The sequence below is a fragment of the Somniosus microcephalus genome, chromosome 3 (genome assembly GCF_052327205.1).
Source record: "Somniosus microcephalus isolate GS21.2 chromosome 3, FLI_Smic_1.0, whole genome shotgun sequence".
In the NCBI taxonomy this organism is placed as follows: Eukaryota; Metazoa; Chordata; class Chondrichthyes; order Squaliformes; family Somniosidae; genus Somniosus; species Somniosus microcephalus.
In genome coordinates this window covers 113,454,679-113,470,564 of record NC_140989.1, presented here as the reverse complement: position 1 = coordinate 113,470,564, position 15,886 = coordinate 113,454,679, and the positions used below count along the sequence as shown (strand labels likewise).

General features: G+C 52.8%; 1 protein-coding gene across 1 annotated transcript in view; it reads right to left on the bottom strand.

Moving 5' to 3' along the window:
- Positions 1-15,886, bottom strand: part of LOC147121271 (potassium/sodium hyperpolarization-activated cyclic nucleotide-gated channel 2-like) — a 91,854-nt gene that overhangs the window by 46,731 nt on the left and 29,237 nt on the right. Inside the window, exons 4-5 of the mRNA XM_085981499.1 lie at positions 6,504-6,597; positions 174-301 (exon numbers count right to left, since the gene is read on the bottom strand). Of these exons, the coding sequence (XP_085837625.1) occupies positions 174-301; positions 6,504-6,597 (222 nt within the window). The remainder of the gene's footprint in view (positions 1-173; positions 302-6,503; positions 6,598-15,886) is intronic.

Genomic DNA, 15,886 nt, shown 5'->3' with positions numbered 1-15,886 from the left:
TATATATATATACACATAATATATATATATACACACACATTATATATATATATAATAGATATACATACATAATAATATATATAGAAGAGTACCAGCTATCTATTAAGTATCCTTAACTTGAATTTAAATTTATGTAAAAATGCTTTAATATGATTTTGAATCAAAAATAGTACCTTTTCTCTGTAAACACGTCTGCTTGAATCAGAAGTGGCAACCATTGCTGTGACCTGAGCTAACAGTAAAGCATACATGATAGACCCAGTTAGCATGCTGATGTTCAGAATCCAGATTTCAGTAACTCCTAAATACAGAAAATTTAAAGAAAACTCAAATGTAATTACACACTAATCATGCCAGGCCAATTAATAACACACATTGGTACATACACTATTGCACATTGAACCCAAAGTTCTTTGATCGGTCAAGAATGTGAATCGCATGGACACTCAGCACCAAACAATTCTACTAACAATTCTACACCGGTACAGTTTGTCTGATGTGCAGAACATGCTTTCTCGTTTTAGGAGCATACGCCACTAACCAAGGCCGGACAGCTCAGGTGCTGGTTAGTGAAGCAAAAGCTTAGGGGGGAAAAATTCGGTATCGCCCCGTTTGGGGTGTTAGTATTGGCGGTGCGCAAAGTTTAGCGCCAGGCGCAGGTTCTCACCACCTCGAGCGATATTGGGTTGCAGCGCCCCTGAAGGTGATCGCGGTGCTAAATCAGGCGCTGCACGGTAGTCTTAAGGCGCTAACCCGGCGGCACAACGCAATTTCTCCGCGGGCGGGCGCAGTGCAGGTGCTGTCAATAATCGATTTGACCTAGACACGCTGTTAAAGGGGCGGATCGATTCTCATCTGCAGCCACACTCTGCGCCTTGTAGGCCTCAAAATCGACGGTGACCTACCTGCGGCGGCCAAAACTTCAAGGACATGGAGAGGGTCAGGGAGAGAGCACAGCGCTTCAGCGAGGGGGCATTGGATGTTCTGGTTGGCGCGGTGGAGCGCCGGCGATCTGTGCTGTACCCGGAGAATGGCAGGAGGCCTAATCAGACCGAATACCGCAGAGCTTGGAGGGAGGTTTCCCAAAGAGTGACCTCCAGCAGCATGGTGCCCAGGATTCCTGTGCAATGCAGGAAGAAGTTCAATGACCTCACTCGGGTCGTTAGGGTGAGTGCCTTTTTCAGATTTATCTTCATCCCTCCATTTGCACCTCACTTTATGGCCAGAGGGTGCGCAAAGCCCCAATGGCCAGCTGTCATCCAGCACTCATGGCCCTTTCTGGAAACACACACGCACATTCAGCTCAGTGCATAATGTAAGGGCTATTCTACCATGGGAGGCATGTGATGTCAGCTCAGGGCAGCATGTTTCATCACACCCCGTCCTTTCTCTGGCAGGCCAAGCTGGCGAGGAACCGCAGGCAGCAGCTTCGTACTGGAGGAGGTCCGCCTCACCTGCAGACCCTTACAGACCTGGAGGAGCGAGTCCACCAGATCGTTGCAAGCCGAATGAGGGGTCCCGTCGCCTCTAGAGCTGCCGACCCCATTGTGCACAGCGATGGTAAGGTCATCACCTTTTTGAACTCTCTCCTTCCACTTGTTCCCCCCACCAGCATGCTTTTTCACTCTGGACCCAAGTCAGAGCATTGCAGCACTCATGCATCCCTTGCTGCCACCCTGTCCTTTCGCTAAAGCCACTCTTCAACCTCCCTGCTTTCAGATGCTGCATCACCAGCTCGGGAGCCGGGCCCTCAAGCTGCCACTGCCACTGACTCCGGAGGCAGCGAGCAGGAGGAAGCCGGACCATCCGTACCATCATCAGGCGAGCCAGCCCATCTGCAGACTGGGGATACTACTTCCCTGGAGGGGAGTGGGGGGGGAATGCTCTGAGGAGGATCCAGCTCCAGGAACCAGCAGCCTGCAGCAACGCGAGGGGGGTAGGGAAGCTCGGGGGCCATCTCCCCGGAGGGCGAGTCGGGCCGCGAGTGCTGCTGCACAGAGCGCAGAAGAGGTGCGTGCCCTCGCAGAAATGAGCACCCAGGCTGGGCTGAGGCACACTGAGCTCATGGCTGCAGTGGCAAGGATGCCTAAATCCATCGAGACACTTGCAAGGAGTGTCCAAGACTTTGGCGCAGCACAGGCAAGGAGTGCGCAGGACTTCGGGACAGCACTGGCAAGGAGTGCGCAGGACTTCGGGACAGCACTGGAAAGGATTGTCCAGGGCTTCACCGAAGCACTGGCACATGCCACGCAAGAGCTGAGTGCTGCCACGCAGTCACTCGCTGGTCTCATGCAGACGCAGATTGAGGCCACGCGAGCACTGACTGCTGCCACCCTCACTGGATCGGGCAGGATTACCCGGGGCCCTTGCAGCACCACAGCAGGCCAGCAATCTGTGGACCAGCCGATTGCTGCGCATGCTGCGATGCTGCCCCGTCAGAGTGCCAGTGTGTCGGCCAACCAGGGAGCTGCTGTCTGCTCTCAGGATCACAGCATTCCTGATGCCACCACTGGCACGTCTCCACTGCAGCTGCCACCACCTGTAGGACAGACTGCTTCCACCCATGCAGAGTTGGAGCAGTCAGCAGCCTGGCCCTCCAGGCCCAGAGCTCGTCCAGGCCGTCCCTCAGGGGCATCTGCGCTTTCGGATAGTCAGCAGGCCTCCCCCAGCCTTGCTGCAGCCACTGGGGTCCCATTACGGAGGAGCTGCAGGGAGGGAAGGGGCCAATCTCGCAAACAAAGCAGATCACCATCGAGGGGAAAAAAGTAAAAGGTGCTGCTGATACCTGTTATTTGTAGAATTCAAGGCCGAGGATGCTGGTCTGAATGTTAGTTATGTTTTGGACAGTCTCCCAGGTGTGCAAGGCACTTATGTGGCAGTCTGTTTGTTTTGCTTTTTGTTGCCATTGCTTTGTCATGCGGGAAGGAAGCACATTTTGTAAAATAAACAACTTTCTTTATTTACAATGGCCATGTCTGCTCTTTACATACATTTTGCCCTTCACAGGCTTTGGGGTATCAGAACGGTTCCATTCCTGTTCTTGGAATGGCAGCAAGCATTCCCTGAGAGGGGCCTAGAAGTGACTTCTGATAAGCCTCTGACGGACGGCCCTTCCAGTTTGTGCCTCCCTCCCGTCTTGGTCCTCCTCCTCCTCCTCCTCCTCTGCTGGTGCTTCAATGTCTGGTGGCATTGGCTGCGTCCTCAGGATTGCGAGGTTATGCAGCATGCAACACACAACCACGAAGTGGGAGACTCGCTCAGGTGAGTACTGAAGGGCTCCTCCGGAATTGTCCAGACAGCGGAACTGTTGCTTAAGCACGCCGATTGTGTGCTCAATAATGTTCCTGGTCGCTTGATGGCTCGCATTGTAGCGTTCTTCAGCAGGGATGCTGGGCGAATGGAGAGGGGTCATCAGCCACGGGCACAGAGGATAGCCCTTGTCCCCGAGAAGCCAGCCTCCTGGGTGAGCCAGGGCCTCGAAAACGTCTGCCACAGAAGTCTGACGCAGGATGAAGGCGTCGTGGCTGCTGCCTGGAAACTGGGCATTCACAGCGAGGATCAGCTGTCGGTGGTCACAGACCAGCTGTACATTCAAGGAATGGAACCCCTTGCGGTTGCGGAACTCCTCCGCATTCTCTACAGGCGCCCGCAAAGCCACATGCGTGCAGTCAATGGCGCCCTGCACCATGGGGAGGTCCGCTATTCTTGCGAAGCCCTCTGCGTGCTCCCGCTGCTTGTCCGGGGTCATTGGGAAGGAGGTGTACTGCCGCCTCCTTCTAAAGAGGGTATCAGTCACTTGACGGATGCAGCAATGCACCGCGAACTGCGAGTTGTTGGCTATGTCCCCAGTTGCGGCCTGAAAGGAGCCGCTTGCATAGAAGTTAAGGGCAACAGTGATCTTCACAGCCACCGACAGAGATGTCCTGCACCTTAGCTGAGGCTGCAGATCTGGCTGAAGCAGGTGGCACAGCTCAGTCACCACCTCCCTACTAAAGCGCAACCTTCGGAAACACTGCTCCTCCGACATGTTCATATATGAAAATTGCTGTCGGAAAACTCTGGCAGCGTAAGGTCTCGTGTGGCGACGTCTGTTGGCCCTCCTCCGTCTGGCCATGCCTGCCCCTCTATCCCTGCATCTCTGTGCCCTGTCAAGATGATTCAGCAGCAGGACGTTCCCATCCAATGCAGCCCCCATATTAAGTGCGCACAGAAAGTTATCCCGTTTGAGGTGCTCACCAGCAGCAAGGTGATGGTCAGAAGGCTGAAGTTCTTCTGCCAGCGCTGGCTCAGTGTAGAAAGGGCTCTCTGTGTGCAGCTGAGCAACTCTCTGTATCTCTCTAAGAAGTTGTGGTCCAAAAATGGCTGCTGCTTTTATGCCACAACAGTCCCCTTTAAAGAACGCCCCCCCCCAGCCCGACAGCGACTGGGAAACGTTCCAGGTAAGCTGTCCTTATTAGCGCCAGGCGGAACGGAGGTGGGCGCCACTGAATTTCCGGTCCAGGGCGCCCCAAAGGCGTTGCACACTGAAATGACACCATGATCTGTGTGCGCCGGTGAGCGGGCGCTAAATGTCCACTCAATATAGGGAGAGGCGCAGGGTTCGCTGCGCCCGGGCGCTAGTTGGTTAGCGCCCCACTTGTCGGCCTCTTTAGGCGCTAATGGGTGGCGCAAACAACCAAATTTTTCCCCCACGGGTTCTTTAAATGTGTGCAGAAGTACTGCTAGAGTTTAACCAGCTAAAATCACATTCCTTACCACAACACAGCAATGAAATGCTTCTCACTGCTTGTCCAGCTAGGATTCTTGTGTCCATTAGGGCATTGGCTTACAGAATTATCTGAAGCCAAGTGAGAAGAATTCCAGCCCACAAATCTACCTCTCTAGGTTCCATTAGTAAGCCAGGCTGGCTAGTCAATTAGCAACGGTGCGGAGTATTGTGGAAATGTCTAGTTCAGGTATCAGATTACCAAGTCTATCATTGGGTTGATTTGATTCTGAACCTTCATCACCTGCCATGTCATTCTGGAAACACCTCAAACTCACAAAGGAGAATAGTCAGTATTTGATTGTTAGATAATTGACACACACATCTTCCCCCTGGCTTTTTTGCCAATTGTTTTTAATCTGTGGCCTATGGTTACAGATCCTCCTGCTAGTGGAAATGCTTTTTCACCATCTACCCTATTAAAACCCGTCATAATTTTGAAACCTTCTATTAAATCTCTTAACATTTCGAAGGAGAACAATCCCAGCTTCTCCAGTCTCTCTATGTAACAGAAGTCCCTCATATCTGTTACCATTCTAGTAAATCTTCTCTGCACCCTCTTCAAGGCCTAGACATCCTTCCTAAAGTGTGGTGCCCAAAACTGGACACAATGCTCCAGCTAAGGTCTAAGCCAATGATCTATAAAGGCTTAGCATAACTTCCTTGCTTTTGTGGGAAAAATTGTGGAAAATGGATTTTAGAGTGCTTGACATTATCATTATGCACGTAATTATATTTCAGTGGCTGTTGACATCAAAACAACATGATTGAGTGTTGTATGTCATGTGGCTGGCTGATAATTTTTTTTTTTTAATTCATTCATGGAATATGGGCGTCGCCGGCAAGGCCAGCATTTATTGCCCATCCCTAATTGAACCTTGAGAAGGTGGTGGTGAGCTGCCTTCTTGAACCACTGCAGTCCGTGTGTTGAAGGTACTCCCATAGTGCTGTTAGGGAGGAAGTTCCAGGATTTTGACCCAGTGACAATGAAGGATCGGTGATATATTTACAAGTCATAATGGTGTGTGACTTGGAGGTGAACTTGCAGGTGGTGCTGTTTTCATGTGCCTGCTGCCCTCGACCTTCTAGGTGGTAGAGGTCGTGGGTTTTGGAGGTGCATGTAGGTGAGATATAGGAGGGGCCCAAGGATAGTTCCTTGGGGTACACCAGAGATAACGGTGTGGGAGCGGGAAGAAAAGCCATTGCAGGTGATTCTCTGACTACGATTAGATAGATAATAATGGAACCAGGCGAGTGCAGTCCCACTCAGTTGGACGACGGTGGAGAGGCGCTGGAGGATGGTGTGGTCAACCGTCTCAAAGATTGCAGACAGGTCGAGAAGGATGATTTGTGGCAATCATGACTTGCGATTAGACTGCACCTGATATTGGTCCACCCTTTGAGTGTAATGCCAATGAGCTTGGGCTTAAAGACTTGAATTAGCGCTCCAATTATTTCTTTGAGCAGTGAGCATGAATTTTGCATGCAGTCTAAAGCATTAGCGTCTGGTGCTAATTCTCCAACTTTTCTAATTTTACCGCCCATTCCTGGGCCATAATGAATTTCTAGCCCACTTTTTTTAGTCTCCTTTAGACATTATTTGTTAGAATTGTTCTTTGGATAGGTTATGTGTGCATGTTTATCATAGCCAAAAGATTTTTTTAAATTACTGTAAAAGGTTCACCTGTTTTTATTCTTGATCATTAATATATAAGGATTTAAAAATACGGACTTTTACCTTCAGGCAATTGGAGAGCTCCATAATCAAGACACATCATGTGACAAAGAGCCCTGAAAATAGCAAACGCATATTGCACTCTTATAGATTCGTTCTATGTAGGAATAAAAAAATATATTTAGTGTTAAATTGTTATTCAATTATAGGATAGGAATAAAACTCAATAAAATGTAACATTAGTGGAACCCTGGCTCCTCTAAACCAGCTCCTTCAAAAAACTATGATGTCAAATGGAAGCTCTGGGAATCAATGTGCCAGATCAGACCGTTGACCTGAATCCAACAGACCTTCCCTGATGGAATCCTGATGTATGCACCAAGACCGATCTGAGAAGTAGGTCCATCCTGGATAAATACAAGATCACTAAATAACACAGTTGTCTACTCCTGAATCTTATGAATGATCTATGACATCAAGAAGCAAGAAGTGCAGGAACTTCCCCTGCAAGGGTTCAATAGGCTGTCCAGGGAAAGTGCCTTGTGTTCCTGAAATCTGAAGAACTCTAGTTGTCTCTTGTTTTATAAATAGCCATACAGTCTGACATGAATCAACTGAGCGGCCTGCGGGTGGCGCTGTCCAGGGAGAGTATAACTACTCGGGCACGGGCCCAGCTTGCGCAGGACATTCTTAACAGGAACTAGTGAAGGACACAACTAGACCTCCATGTTGTAAAACAGTTGATTAAAGCTTTATTTAACGCTTAGACCAAGTGCCTAGCAGTTTTCTTACGTCACAGTCCATCTCCATTTTGCCCCATTTCTTGAAAATAGAAATGATTCACTGAGTGGAGGGTTTTTGGTGGGGCTCAATCTTTCCCATGCTGAAGTTGTTCTCCACCTTGTTCTGCTAGGGGTTGAGCTGATGGATCAATGAAACTCAATTTGGATAAGTACACATTTGCTTAGCAATGAAATGAAGAGCCAGGGACTTGGTCCAAATTTGCTTAATTAGCAAGCCACAGTTCTATTGCTAGGTCACATTTTATGGCACAGTATGCTCTTGATCGTTAAAGCGGTTCCAGGCCAGACAAACTGTTCAGAACTTATCAAGACATTTAAGATAGAAAGGAGAGAGATAATTAATAAACTGCGCATAATAAAAGAAGCTAGGGAAGAGATAGCAAAGGCACTATTATACATTTTCAAAAATTCATTAGAAAAGGGAATAGTGCCAGAGGACTGGCTCACAATCAATGTTATTCTTATATGTAAACAGAGAGATATGACAAGTCCAGGGAACTATAGACCAGGGGCTAGAAATTCAGTTGGTTGCGCCAGCCGTTAGCGCCTTAGGAGGAGTAGATGTCGAGCGCTAGGCGCTTAGCGCCCGGGCGCAGCGCGATCTGTGCCTCGCCCCAACTTCAGTAGACATTTAGCGCCGGCGCAAAGTCTTTGCGCGCGCTCAGCTGCACGCGCAGATCATGACGTCATTTCCTCGTGCAATGCCCTTTGTGCGCCCCCAACCGGAACTTCAGTCGCGCCGGCCCATTGTGCGCCTGGCGTCCCTAGCGACTGTTGAGTGGAACGGTGCTCAGCCGATGCGGGCCGCGGGGAGCGCAAATTAAAGGGCACTTCACCTGCACTATAAAAGGCTGCCATTTTGCAGCACTCATTCTTGTGAAACGGATCTTTGGAGAGAGACCAAGGTAGAGAGCTTACTGCTTTGGCCCAACACTAGGACAGGTACTTCTGGCTTCAGGCCACAGCTTTGCAATTGTCTTTGCCTTCATTCATATCTCATTGTTTGCCAGCATATTATGGGGGCTGCAATGGGTGTCAATGCTGGCTTTCACAATTACATCCAAAGGGCTCACAGACGCCGTGAGAGAGTGCGAGCCCTGGCTAGACGGAGAGGGGGCAACAGGCGTCGCCAAGGGAGGCCTTACCCACCCAGGGTCTACCGCCAGCAGTTCTCCTATCTCAACATGTCTGATGACCAGTGTGTTAGGAGGCTGCGATTCCGAAGGGAGGTGGTCACAGAGATCTGCCAGCTGCTTCGGAGAGATCTGCAGCCACAGCTGAGGTGCAGGATGTCTCTGTCGGTGGCAGTGAAGGTGACGGTGGCTCTCAACTTCTATGCCACCGGCTCCTTCCAATCCGCTGCTGGGGACATTGCTAACATCTCCCAGTTTGCCGTGCATTGCTGCATCCGCCAGGTGACCAATGCCCTTTTCAGAAGGAGACGTCAGTTCATCTCCTTCCCCATGACCCTGGACAAGCAGCAACAGCGTGCAATGGGATTTGGAAGAATAGCGCGCTTCCCCATGGTGCAGGGCGCCATTGACTGCACGCATGTGGCTTTGTGGGCACCTGTGGAGAATGCCGAGGAATACCGCAACCGGAAGGGCTACCATTCGCTGAATGTGCAGCTGGTGTGTGACCACAGGCAGCTCATCCTAGCTGTCAATGCCCGCTTTCCAGGCAGCAGCCATGATGCCTTCATCCTGCGACAGACTACTGTGGCTGACATGTTCCAGGCACAGCCTCACCCACGAGGATGGCTTATCGGGGACAAAGGCTATCCTTTGTGTACCTGGCTCATGACCCCGCTCTGCGCGCCCAGGACCCCTGCTGAAGAGGCATACAACGAGAGCCATCAAGCGACCAGGAACATCATCGAACAAACAATCGGCGTCCTGAAGCAACGGTTCCGCTGCCTGGATCGTTCCGGCGGAGCCCTGCAGTATGCTCCGGAGCGAGTCTCCCATTTCGTGGTCGTTTGCTGCATGCTGCACAACCTGGCTATCCGCAGGACTCAGGCATTGCCACCACAGATTGGAGCACCACCTCAGGAGGAGGAGCAGGAGGAGCAGGAGGAGGAGGACCAGCACAGGAGGGAGGCACAAGGTCCAAGGGCCGCCCGTCGGCGGCTTATTGAACGTAGGTTCTAGGCCCCCTCTCAGGGAATGGCTTGTGCCAATGAAAGAACATGAATGCAGCCGCTCCGCAAGCCCTCAGCCGGTCAAGGCAACAAAAACTTCAAAGTTCAAACATGGACAATCTGATTCAAGAAAATTGTTTATTCCACAAACTCTGTGCCCTTCCCACATGACAAACAAAAACAGAAAAAAAAAAACAAAAACAGTCAGACACATAACTCGCTCCCACAACCTGGAGAGGATTAACAAAACAGTGAAACAAAAATGACCGTCATCCTCGGCCTTCATAAAAACAAACACAACATCCTCGGGCTTCATAAAAACAAACACAACATCCTCGGCCTTCAAAAAACAACACATTTGCCCACACCTCCTACTTTTTGTCCCGCGAGGGCGATGCCTTGCGCATACTTGTGCGGCCCCTGCCCGCCCTGCTGCTCCTCCTCAATTGGAGCCCAGTGGCTGCAGCAAGGCTGAGGGAAGGCTCCTGAGGGGCACATGGCGAGACGGCAGATGCCCTTGGGGGTCGGCCTGCACGAGCTCTGGCCCTCGAGGGGCCGGCTGGTGACTGCTGCAGCTGTGGCTGGGCGGCATCAGTGTGTCCAGCAGCTGGTGGCAGCTGCACTGGTGGAGTGGCAGTGTCGGCTGCAGGAATGGGGGCAAGCTGGCTGATGGCAGGCGCTCGCTGGTCGCCTGATACAGTGGCAGTCGCCCGGGCCAGCACTGCAGCATGCGCAGCAAACTGCTGAAGGACAGCCCGCTGGGCTGCTGCAGGGTGGCGGGTGCCCTGGCGATGCCTGGCTGATGCAGCCAGTGTGGCACCAGTTAGTGCCTGTGTTGCCCTGGTCTGTGACCGCATAAGACCAGCCAGTGACTGGACGGCACGACTGAGCACTTGGGTACTCGCCGACTGTGCTGCCCCGAATTCCTCCACACTCCCAGGCAGTGACTGGACGGCACGAGTGAGCACTTGGGTACTCGCCGACTGTGCTGCCCCGAATTCCTCCACACTCCCAGCCAGTGACTGGACGGCACGGGTGAGCACTTGGGTACTCGCTGACTGTGCTGCCCCGAATTCCTGCAGACTCCTGGCCTGTGCTGCCCCGAATTCCTCCACACTCTGAGCCAGTGACTGTATGGAGTCAGGCATCCGTGCCACTACCCCCATGAGCTCCGTGTGCCTGCGCTCCGAGTCGACGGCCATTTCCTCTAGGAGGCGCACCTCCTCTGCGCTGACCGTCGCAGGACTGGAGGCCGCACTCACCCTCTGGGGAGAAGGCCGCCGAGCTTCCCCACCCCTCCCGCGTTGCTGCAGGCCGCTGGGCCCAGGAACTTCACTCTCCTGCGACCCTTCCCCCAGGCTCCCCTCCAGGGAAGACGTGTCCCCTACATCGCCATGGGCTGCCGCGGCTGAGGGTGCCACTGATGGGCCGGCTACCTCTTCCTCCTCCTCCTCCTCCTCTTCCGAGGGGCTGTCACTGGCAGCTTGAGGGCCCGCCTCCTCACCTGGCGATTCACCATCTGAAAGCAGGAAGGCACAAGAGTAGCTTTAGAGTGAGGACAGGGCATCAGCGAGGGAGGCATGAGTGGTGCCATTCACCGCATTGGTCGGACAGTGGCAAAGGATGTTGATCTGATGCGCAAGTGGAACGAGAGAGGTCCAAAAGGTGATGTCCTTACTATTGGTGCCCAGAACAGGGTCGGCATCTCCAGTGGCAACGGGGCCAATCACACGGACTCCCATAATGCGCTCCACACGCTGGTCGAGGTCGGTGAGCTCCTGGTGCTGAGGCCAGCCTCCACCGGTCGCAATCTGGCTACGCCTGTTGTTAGCCAACTTGGCCTGCAAGAGAAAGGACGGCCTCTAAGTACGGTGTGTAGCCCTGATCTTGTCTGCACTGCCTCCCATGGTCGAATAGCTTGGCCATTGTGTAGCCCTGATCTTGTCTGCACTGCCTCCCATGGTCGAATAGCTTGGCCATTGTGTAGCCCTGATCTTGTCTGCACTGCCTCCCATGGTCGAATAGCTTGGACAGTGTGTAAAGTGCAGAATGTGCAATTGATGTTCATGCCAGTCCCATAGCTGCTGGATGAGGGCTGGCCATTAGGGCTTTCAGGTCCCTTTGTCCATAATGTGAGGTGCACATGCAAGGATGAGGAGGACACTAGAAAGGGTACTCACCCTGACAATCCGAGTGAAGTCGTTGAACTTTTTCCTGCATTGTACAGGATTCCTGGCAACCACACTGTTGGATGTCACCCTGTTGGAGACCTCCCTCCAGGCTTTGCGGTAGACGCTGGGCACCGGCTTCTTGCCACTGTCAGGGAACAAAACATGGCGTCTTCGCTCCACTGCGCTAACCAGCAGCCTCAGGTCACCTTCGCTAAAGCGCAGTGCTCTCTCCCGGGCCTTCTGCATCGTCCTGGGTGGTAAAGAGTTGCAGCAGCAGTGCTCAGGCCTAGGTGGATGGCTGCAGTGTCCAGGGCGTGGCAGCCAAACAAATCGACCCTTCCCCCTTTAAGAGATGGCCGGCGCCAGCGTGTCTGCCGTCAATGAAGAAATCACCGCACCTGCGCTGCGCCCGGCCTTGGCGGTATAGCTCAGCACCGCCGGCTTAGCGCCTAAAGATAGTCGTGCATCGCCAGTTTTAGCGCTGCAGCAACCTCTTAGGGCGATGCTACTGAATATTGGCGAAGTGGCCTCGACTTTGCGCTGGGCGCAAACTTCAGCGGCCGCCCGACTTTACCGCCCCAAGAGTGGCTATACTGAATTTCTAGGCCCAGGTGTCTTAATGTCAGAGGTAGGAAAAATAATGGAATCTTTACTCAACAATGTAATAGAAAAAACATCTAAAAACCAAAAATACAATAAAGCGTAGTCACCATGGATTTTTAAAGGGAAGGTCATGCTAGACCAGCCTTATTTAATTATTTGAAGAAGCAACAAAAAGAGTAGATAAGAGTAATGTAGTAGCTGTAATATACTTAGATTTTCAAAAGGCCATTGATAAGGTCAGGGCATATGGAGTCAGGGGACAAGTAAAACAATAGATAGTAAGCTGGCTACAAAACAGAAAACAGAGAGTAGGGGTTAAAGGTATTTACTCAGACTTGCAGAATTATAATTACTGCTCCAGTTTTCCTCTTTCATTCACTAGATTCAAGAAAGTTAGCAATTTTTGTTAGTTAAGTGGCTGGTTAGCTGCATCAGAAATGTGCAACCCACATAATTAGAGAGACAGTAAAATCGGAAGAAAGGGATGGAGTCTTTACAGGAAGCAGGGTGCCTAACACATGCACTTTTTTAGGAGGAGTACTATGTTCAGGACTACAGCTCAAATTGATACTGCTACAGGTAATGACTACTTTGGAAATTCCTGGAGTTATGTCAATGGGAGCCATGTTATTGCCTGGATATTAGTCAAACAAAGAATGACTGGAGGTAAAACCTAAAGTTTGGGCCAATTTGTACGCAATACCAGAGAATGTTGTGTGGGACCAAGGGACTCTAGATATCTATTCCTCAGGCAAACAAGCCAATCCAGAATGTGGTTCAACTGAAGCATCTTTAAGCGAGAGGTCTTATGAACATAATATATGCTAAATAAACTAGGACTCCTTGGCCTAGAAATTCAGTTGCGTGCGCCAGCCGTTAGCGCCTTAAGAGGAGTAGACTTTGAGCACTAGGCACTTAGCAGCCGGGCGCAGCGCGATCTGCGCCTACGCCCAACTTCAGTAGACATTTAGCGCCGGCGCAAAGTGTTTGCGCACGCTCAGCTGCGCGCGCAGCTTATGACGTCATTTCGTCGTGCAACGCCCTTTGTGCGCCCCAAACCGGAACTTCAGTCGCGCCCGCCCAATGTGGGCGTGGCGGTGCTAAGAACTGTGAAGTGGAACGCAGCAGAGGCCCTGCGGGCCTCGGGGAGCGCTAGTTAAAGGGCACTTACACTGAACTATAAAGGCCAGCCATTTTGCTGCAATGACTTTTGTGCAACGGATTTCTGGACAGAGACCAAGGAAGAGACCTTACTGATTTGGCCCAACATAGGAGAGGTATTTTTGGCTTCTGGCCAGAGCTTGGCAATTTGCCTCATTGTGATTTCATTGTTTGCCAGTATATTATGGGGGCTGCATGGGGTGCCAACCCTCAGTTCCAGCATTATGTGCGAAGGGCTCGCAGACGCTGTGTGAGAGGGGCAGCCATGCCTAGACGCAGAGGGGGCATCAGGCGTCGGCAACGTAGGCCTTACCCACTCAGGGGATACCGCCAGCAGGTGTCCTATCTCACCATGACTGCCGCGCAGTGTGTTAAGAGGCTGCGCTTCAGAAGGGAGGTGGTTGCAGAGATCTGCCAGCTGCTTCACAGAGATCTGCGTCCACAGCTGATGTGCAGGACGTCTCCGTCGGTGGAAGTGAAGGTCACGGTGGCTCTGAACTTTTATGCAAGCGGCTCCTTCCAAGCCGCTGCTGGGGACATAGCTAACATATCCCAGTTCGCCGTGCATCGCTGCATCCGGCAGGTCACCGATGCCCTTTTCACAAGGAGACACCAATTCATCTCCTTCCCCATGACCCTGGAGAGGCAGGAGCAGCGTGCAGTCGGATTTGCGAGGATCGCGGACTTCCCCATGGTGCAGGGCGCCATTGACTGCACGCATGTGGCTTTGCGGGCACCTATCGACAATGCCGAGGATTACCGCAACCGGAAGGGCTACCATTCCCTCAATGTACAGCTGGTGTGTGACAACAGGCAGCGCATCCTAGCTGTCAATGCCCGCTTTCCAGGCAGCAGCCACGATGCATTTATCCTGCGCCAGACTACTGTGGCTGACATGTTCCAGGCACAGCCTCCCCCAAGAGAATGGCTTATCGGGGACAAAGGCTATCCTTTGTGTACATGGCCCAGGACCCCTGCTGAGGAGGCATACAACGAAAGCCATCAAGCCACAAGGAACATCATAGAGCAAACGATTGGCGTCCTCAAGCAACGGTTCCGCTGCCTGGATCGCTCCGGCGGATCTCTGCAGTATTCGCCGGATAGAGTCTCCCAGTTCGTCGTCGTTTGCTGCATGCTGCACAACCTGGCTATCCGCAGGACTCAGGCACTGCCACCTCACGTTGGACCACCACCTCAGGAGGAGGAGCAGGAGGACCATGAGGAGGAGGAGGAGGAGGAGTACCAGCCCAGGAGGGAGCCACAAGGTCCAAGGGCCGTCCGTCGGCGGCTTATTGAACGACACTTCTAGGCCCCCTGTCAGGGAATGGCTTGTGGCAATGAAGGGACGTGAATGCAGCCGCTCCGCAAGCCCTCAGCCGGTTAATGCAACAACCACTTCAAACATCAAACATGGACAAGCTGAATAAAGAAAAAGCTTTATTGAACAAACTCAGGGCCCTTCCCACATGAAACCCAAAAACAGACAACACCCCCAAAAAACAGTCAAACACATGACTCACTCCCACAACCTGGGGAGGAATAACAAAACTTTTCCATCCAAATGGCCTTCATCCTCGGCCTTACCAAAACAACCACCCCCATAGACAACACAACCACCCCCATATAAAAAAACATTTGGCAACACCCTCTACTTTGTGTGCCGAGAGGGCGAGTCCTTGTCCAGCCTTTTCCGGCCCCTGGCCGACCTGCTGCTCCGCCTCAACCTGGGCCCTGTGGGTGCTGCAAGGCTGGGGGAAGGCTCCTGAGGGGCACATGGCGTGACGGCAGATGCCCTTGGGGGTCGGCCTAGACGAGCTCTGGCCCTCGAGGGGCCGGCTGCTGACTGCTGCAGCTGTGGCTGGGCAGCATCAGTCTCTCCAGCAGCTCGTGGCAGCTTCACTGGGGGAGTGGCAGTGGCGGCTGCAGCAATGGGGGCAAGCTGGCTGATGCCAGGTGCTCGCTGCTCGCCTGAGACACTGGCACTTGGCCGGGCTGGCACTGCAGCATGCGCAGCAATCTGCTGAAGGCCAGACCGCTGTGCTGCTGCAGCGCGGCGGGTGCCCTGGCGATGCCTGGCTGACACAGCGAGTGTGGCAGCAGTGAGTGCCCGTACTGCCCTGGTCTGTGCCCGCATCAGACCAGCCAGTGACTGCACGGCACCACTGATCAACTGGCCACTCGCTGCCTGTGCTGCCCTGAAGTCGTCCCGACTCGCGTCCTGTGCTGCCCTGAATTCGGCCCGACTCGCGTCCTGTGCTGCCCCGAATTGCTCGAAACCCCTGGCCTGTGCTGCCCCGAGTTGGTCGAAACCCCTGGCCTGTGAGGCCCCGAAATCGGACACACTATGAGCCAGGGACTCGATGGCCTCAGGCAACCGTGCCACAACCCCCATGAACTCGGTGTGCCGGCGATCCGAGTCCGCGGACATTTGATCGAGGAGGCGCACCTCCTGGGCGAGGACCGTCTCCGGACTGGAGGCCGGACTCTCCCTCTGGGGAGAAGGCCGCCGAGCTGCCCGACCCTTCCCGCGTGGCTGGACGCCACTGGGCCCAGCAACTACACTCCCCT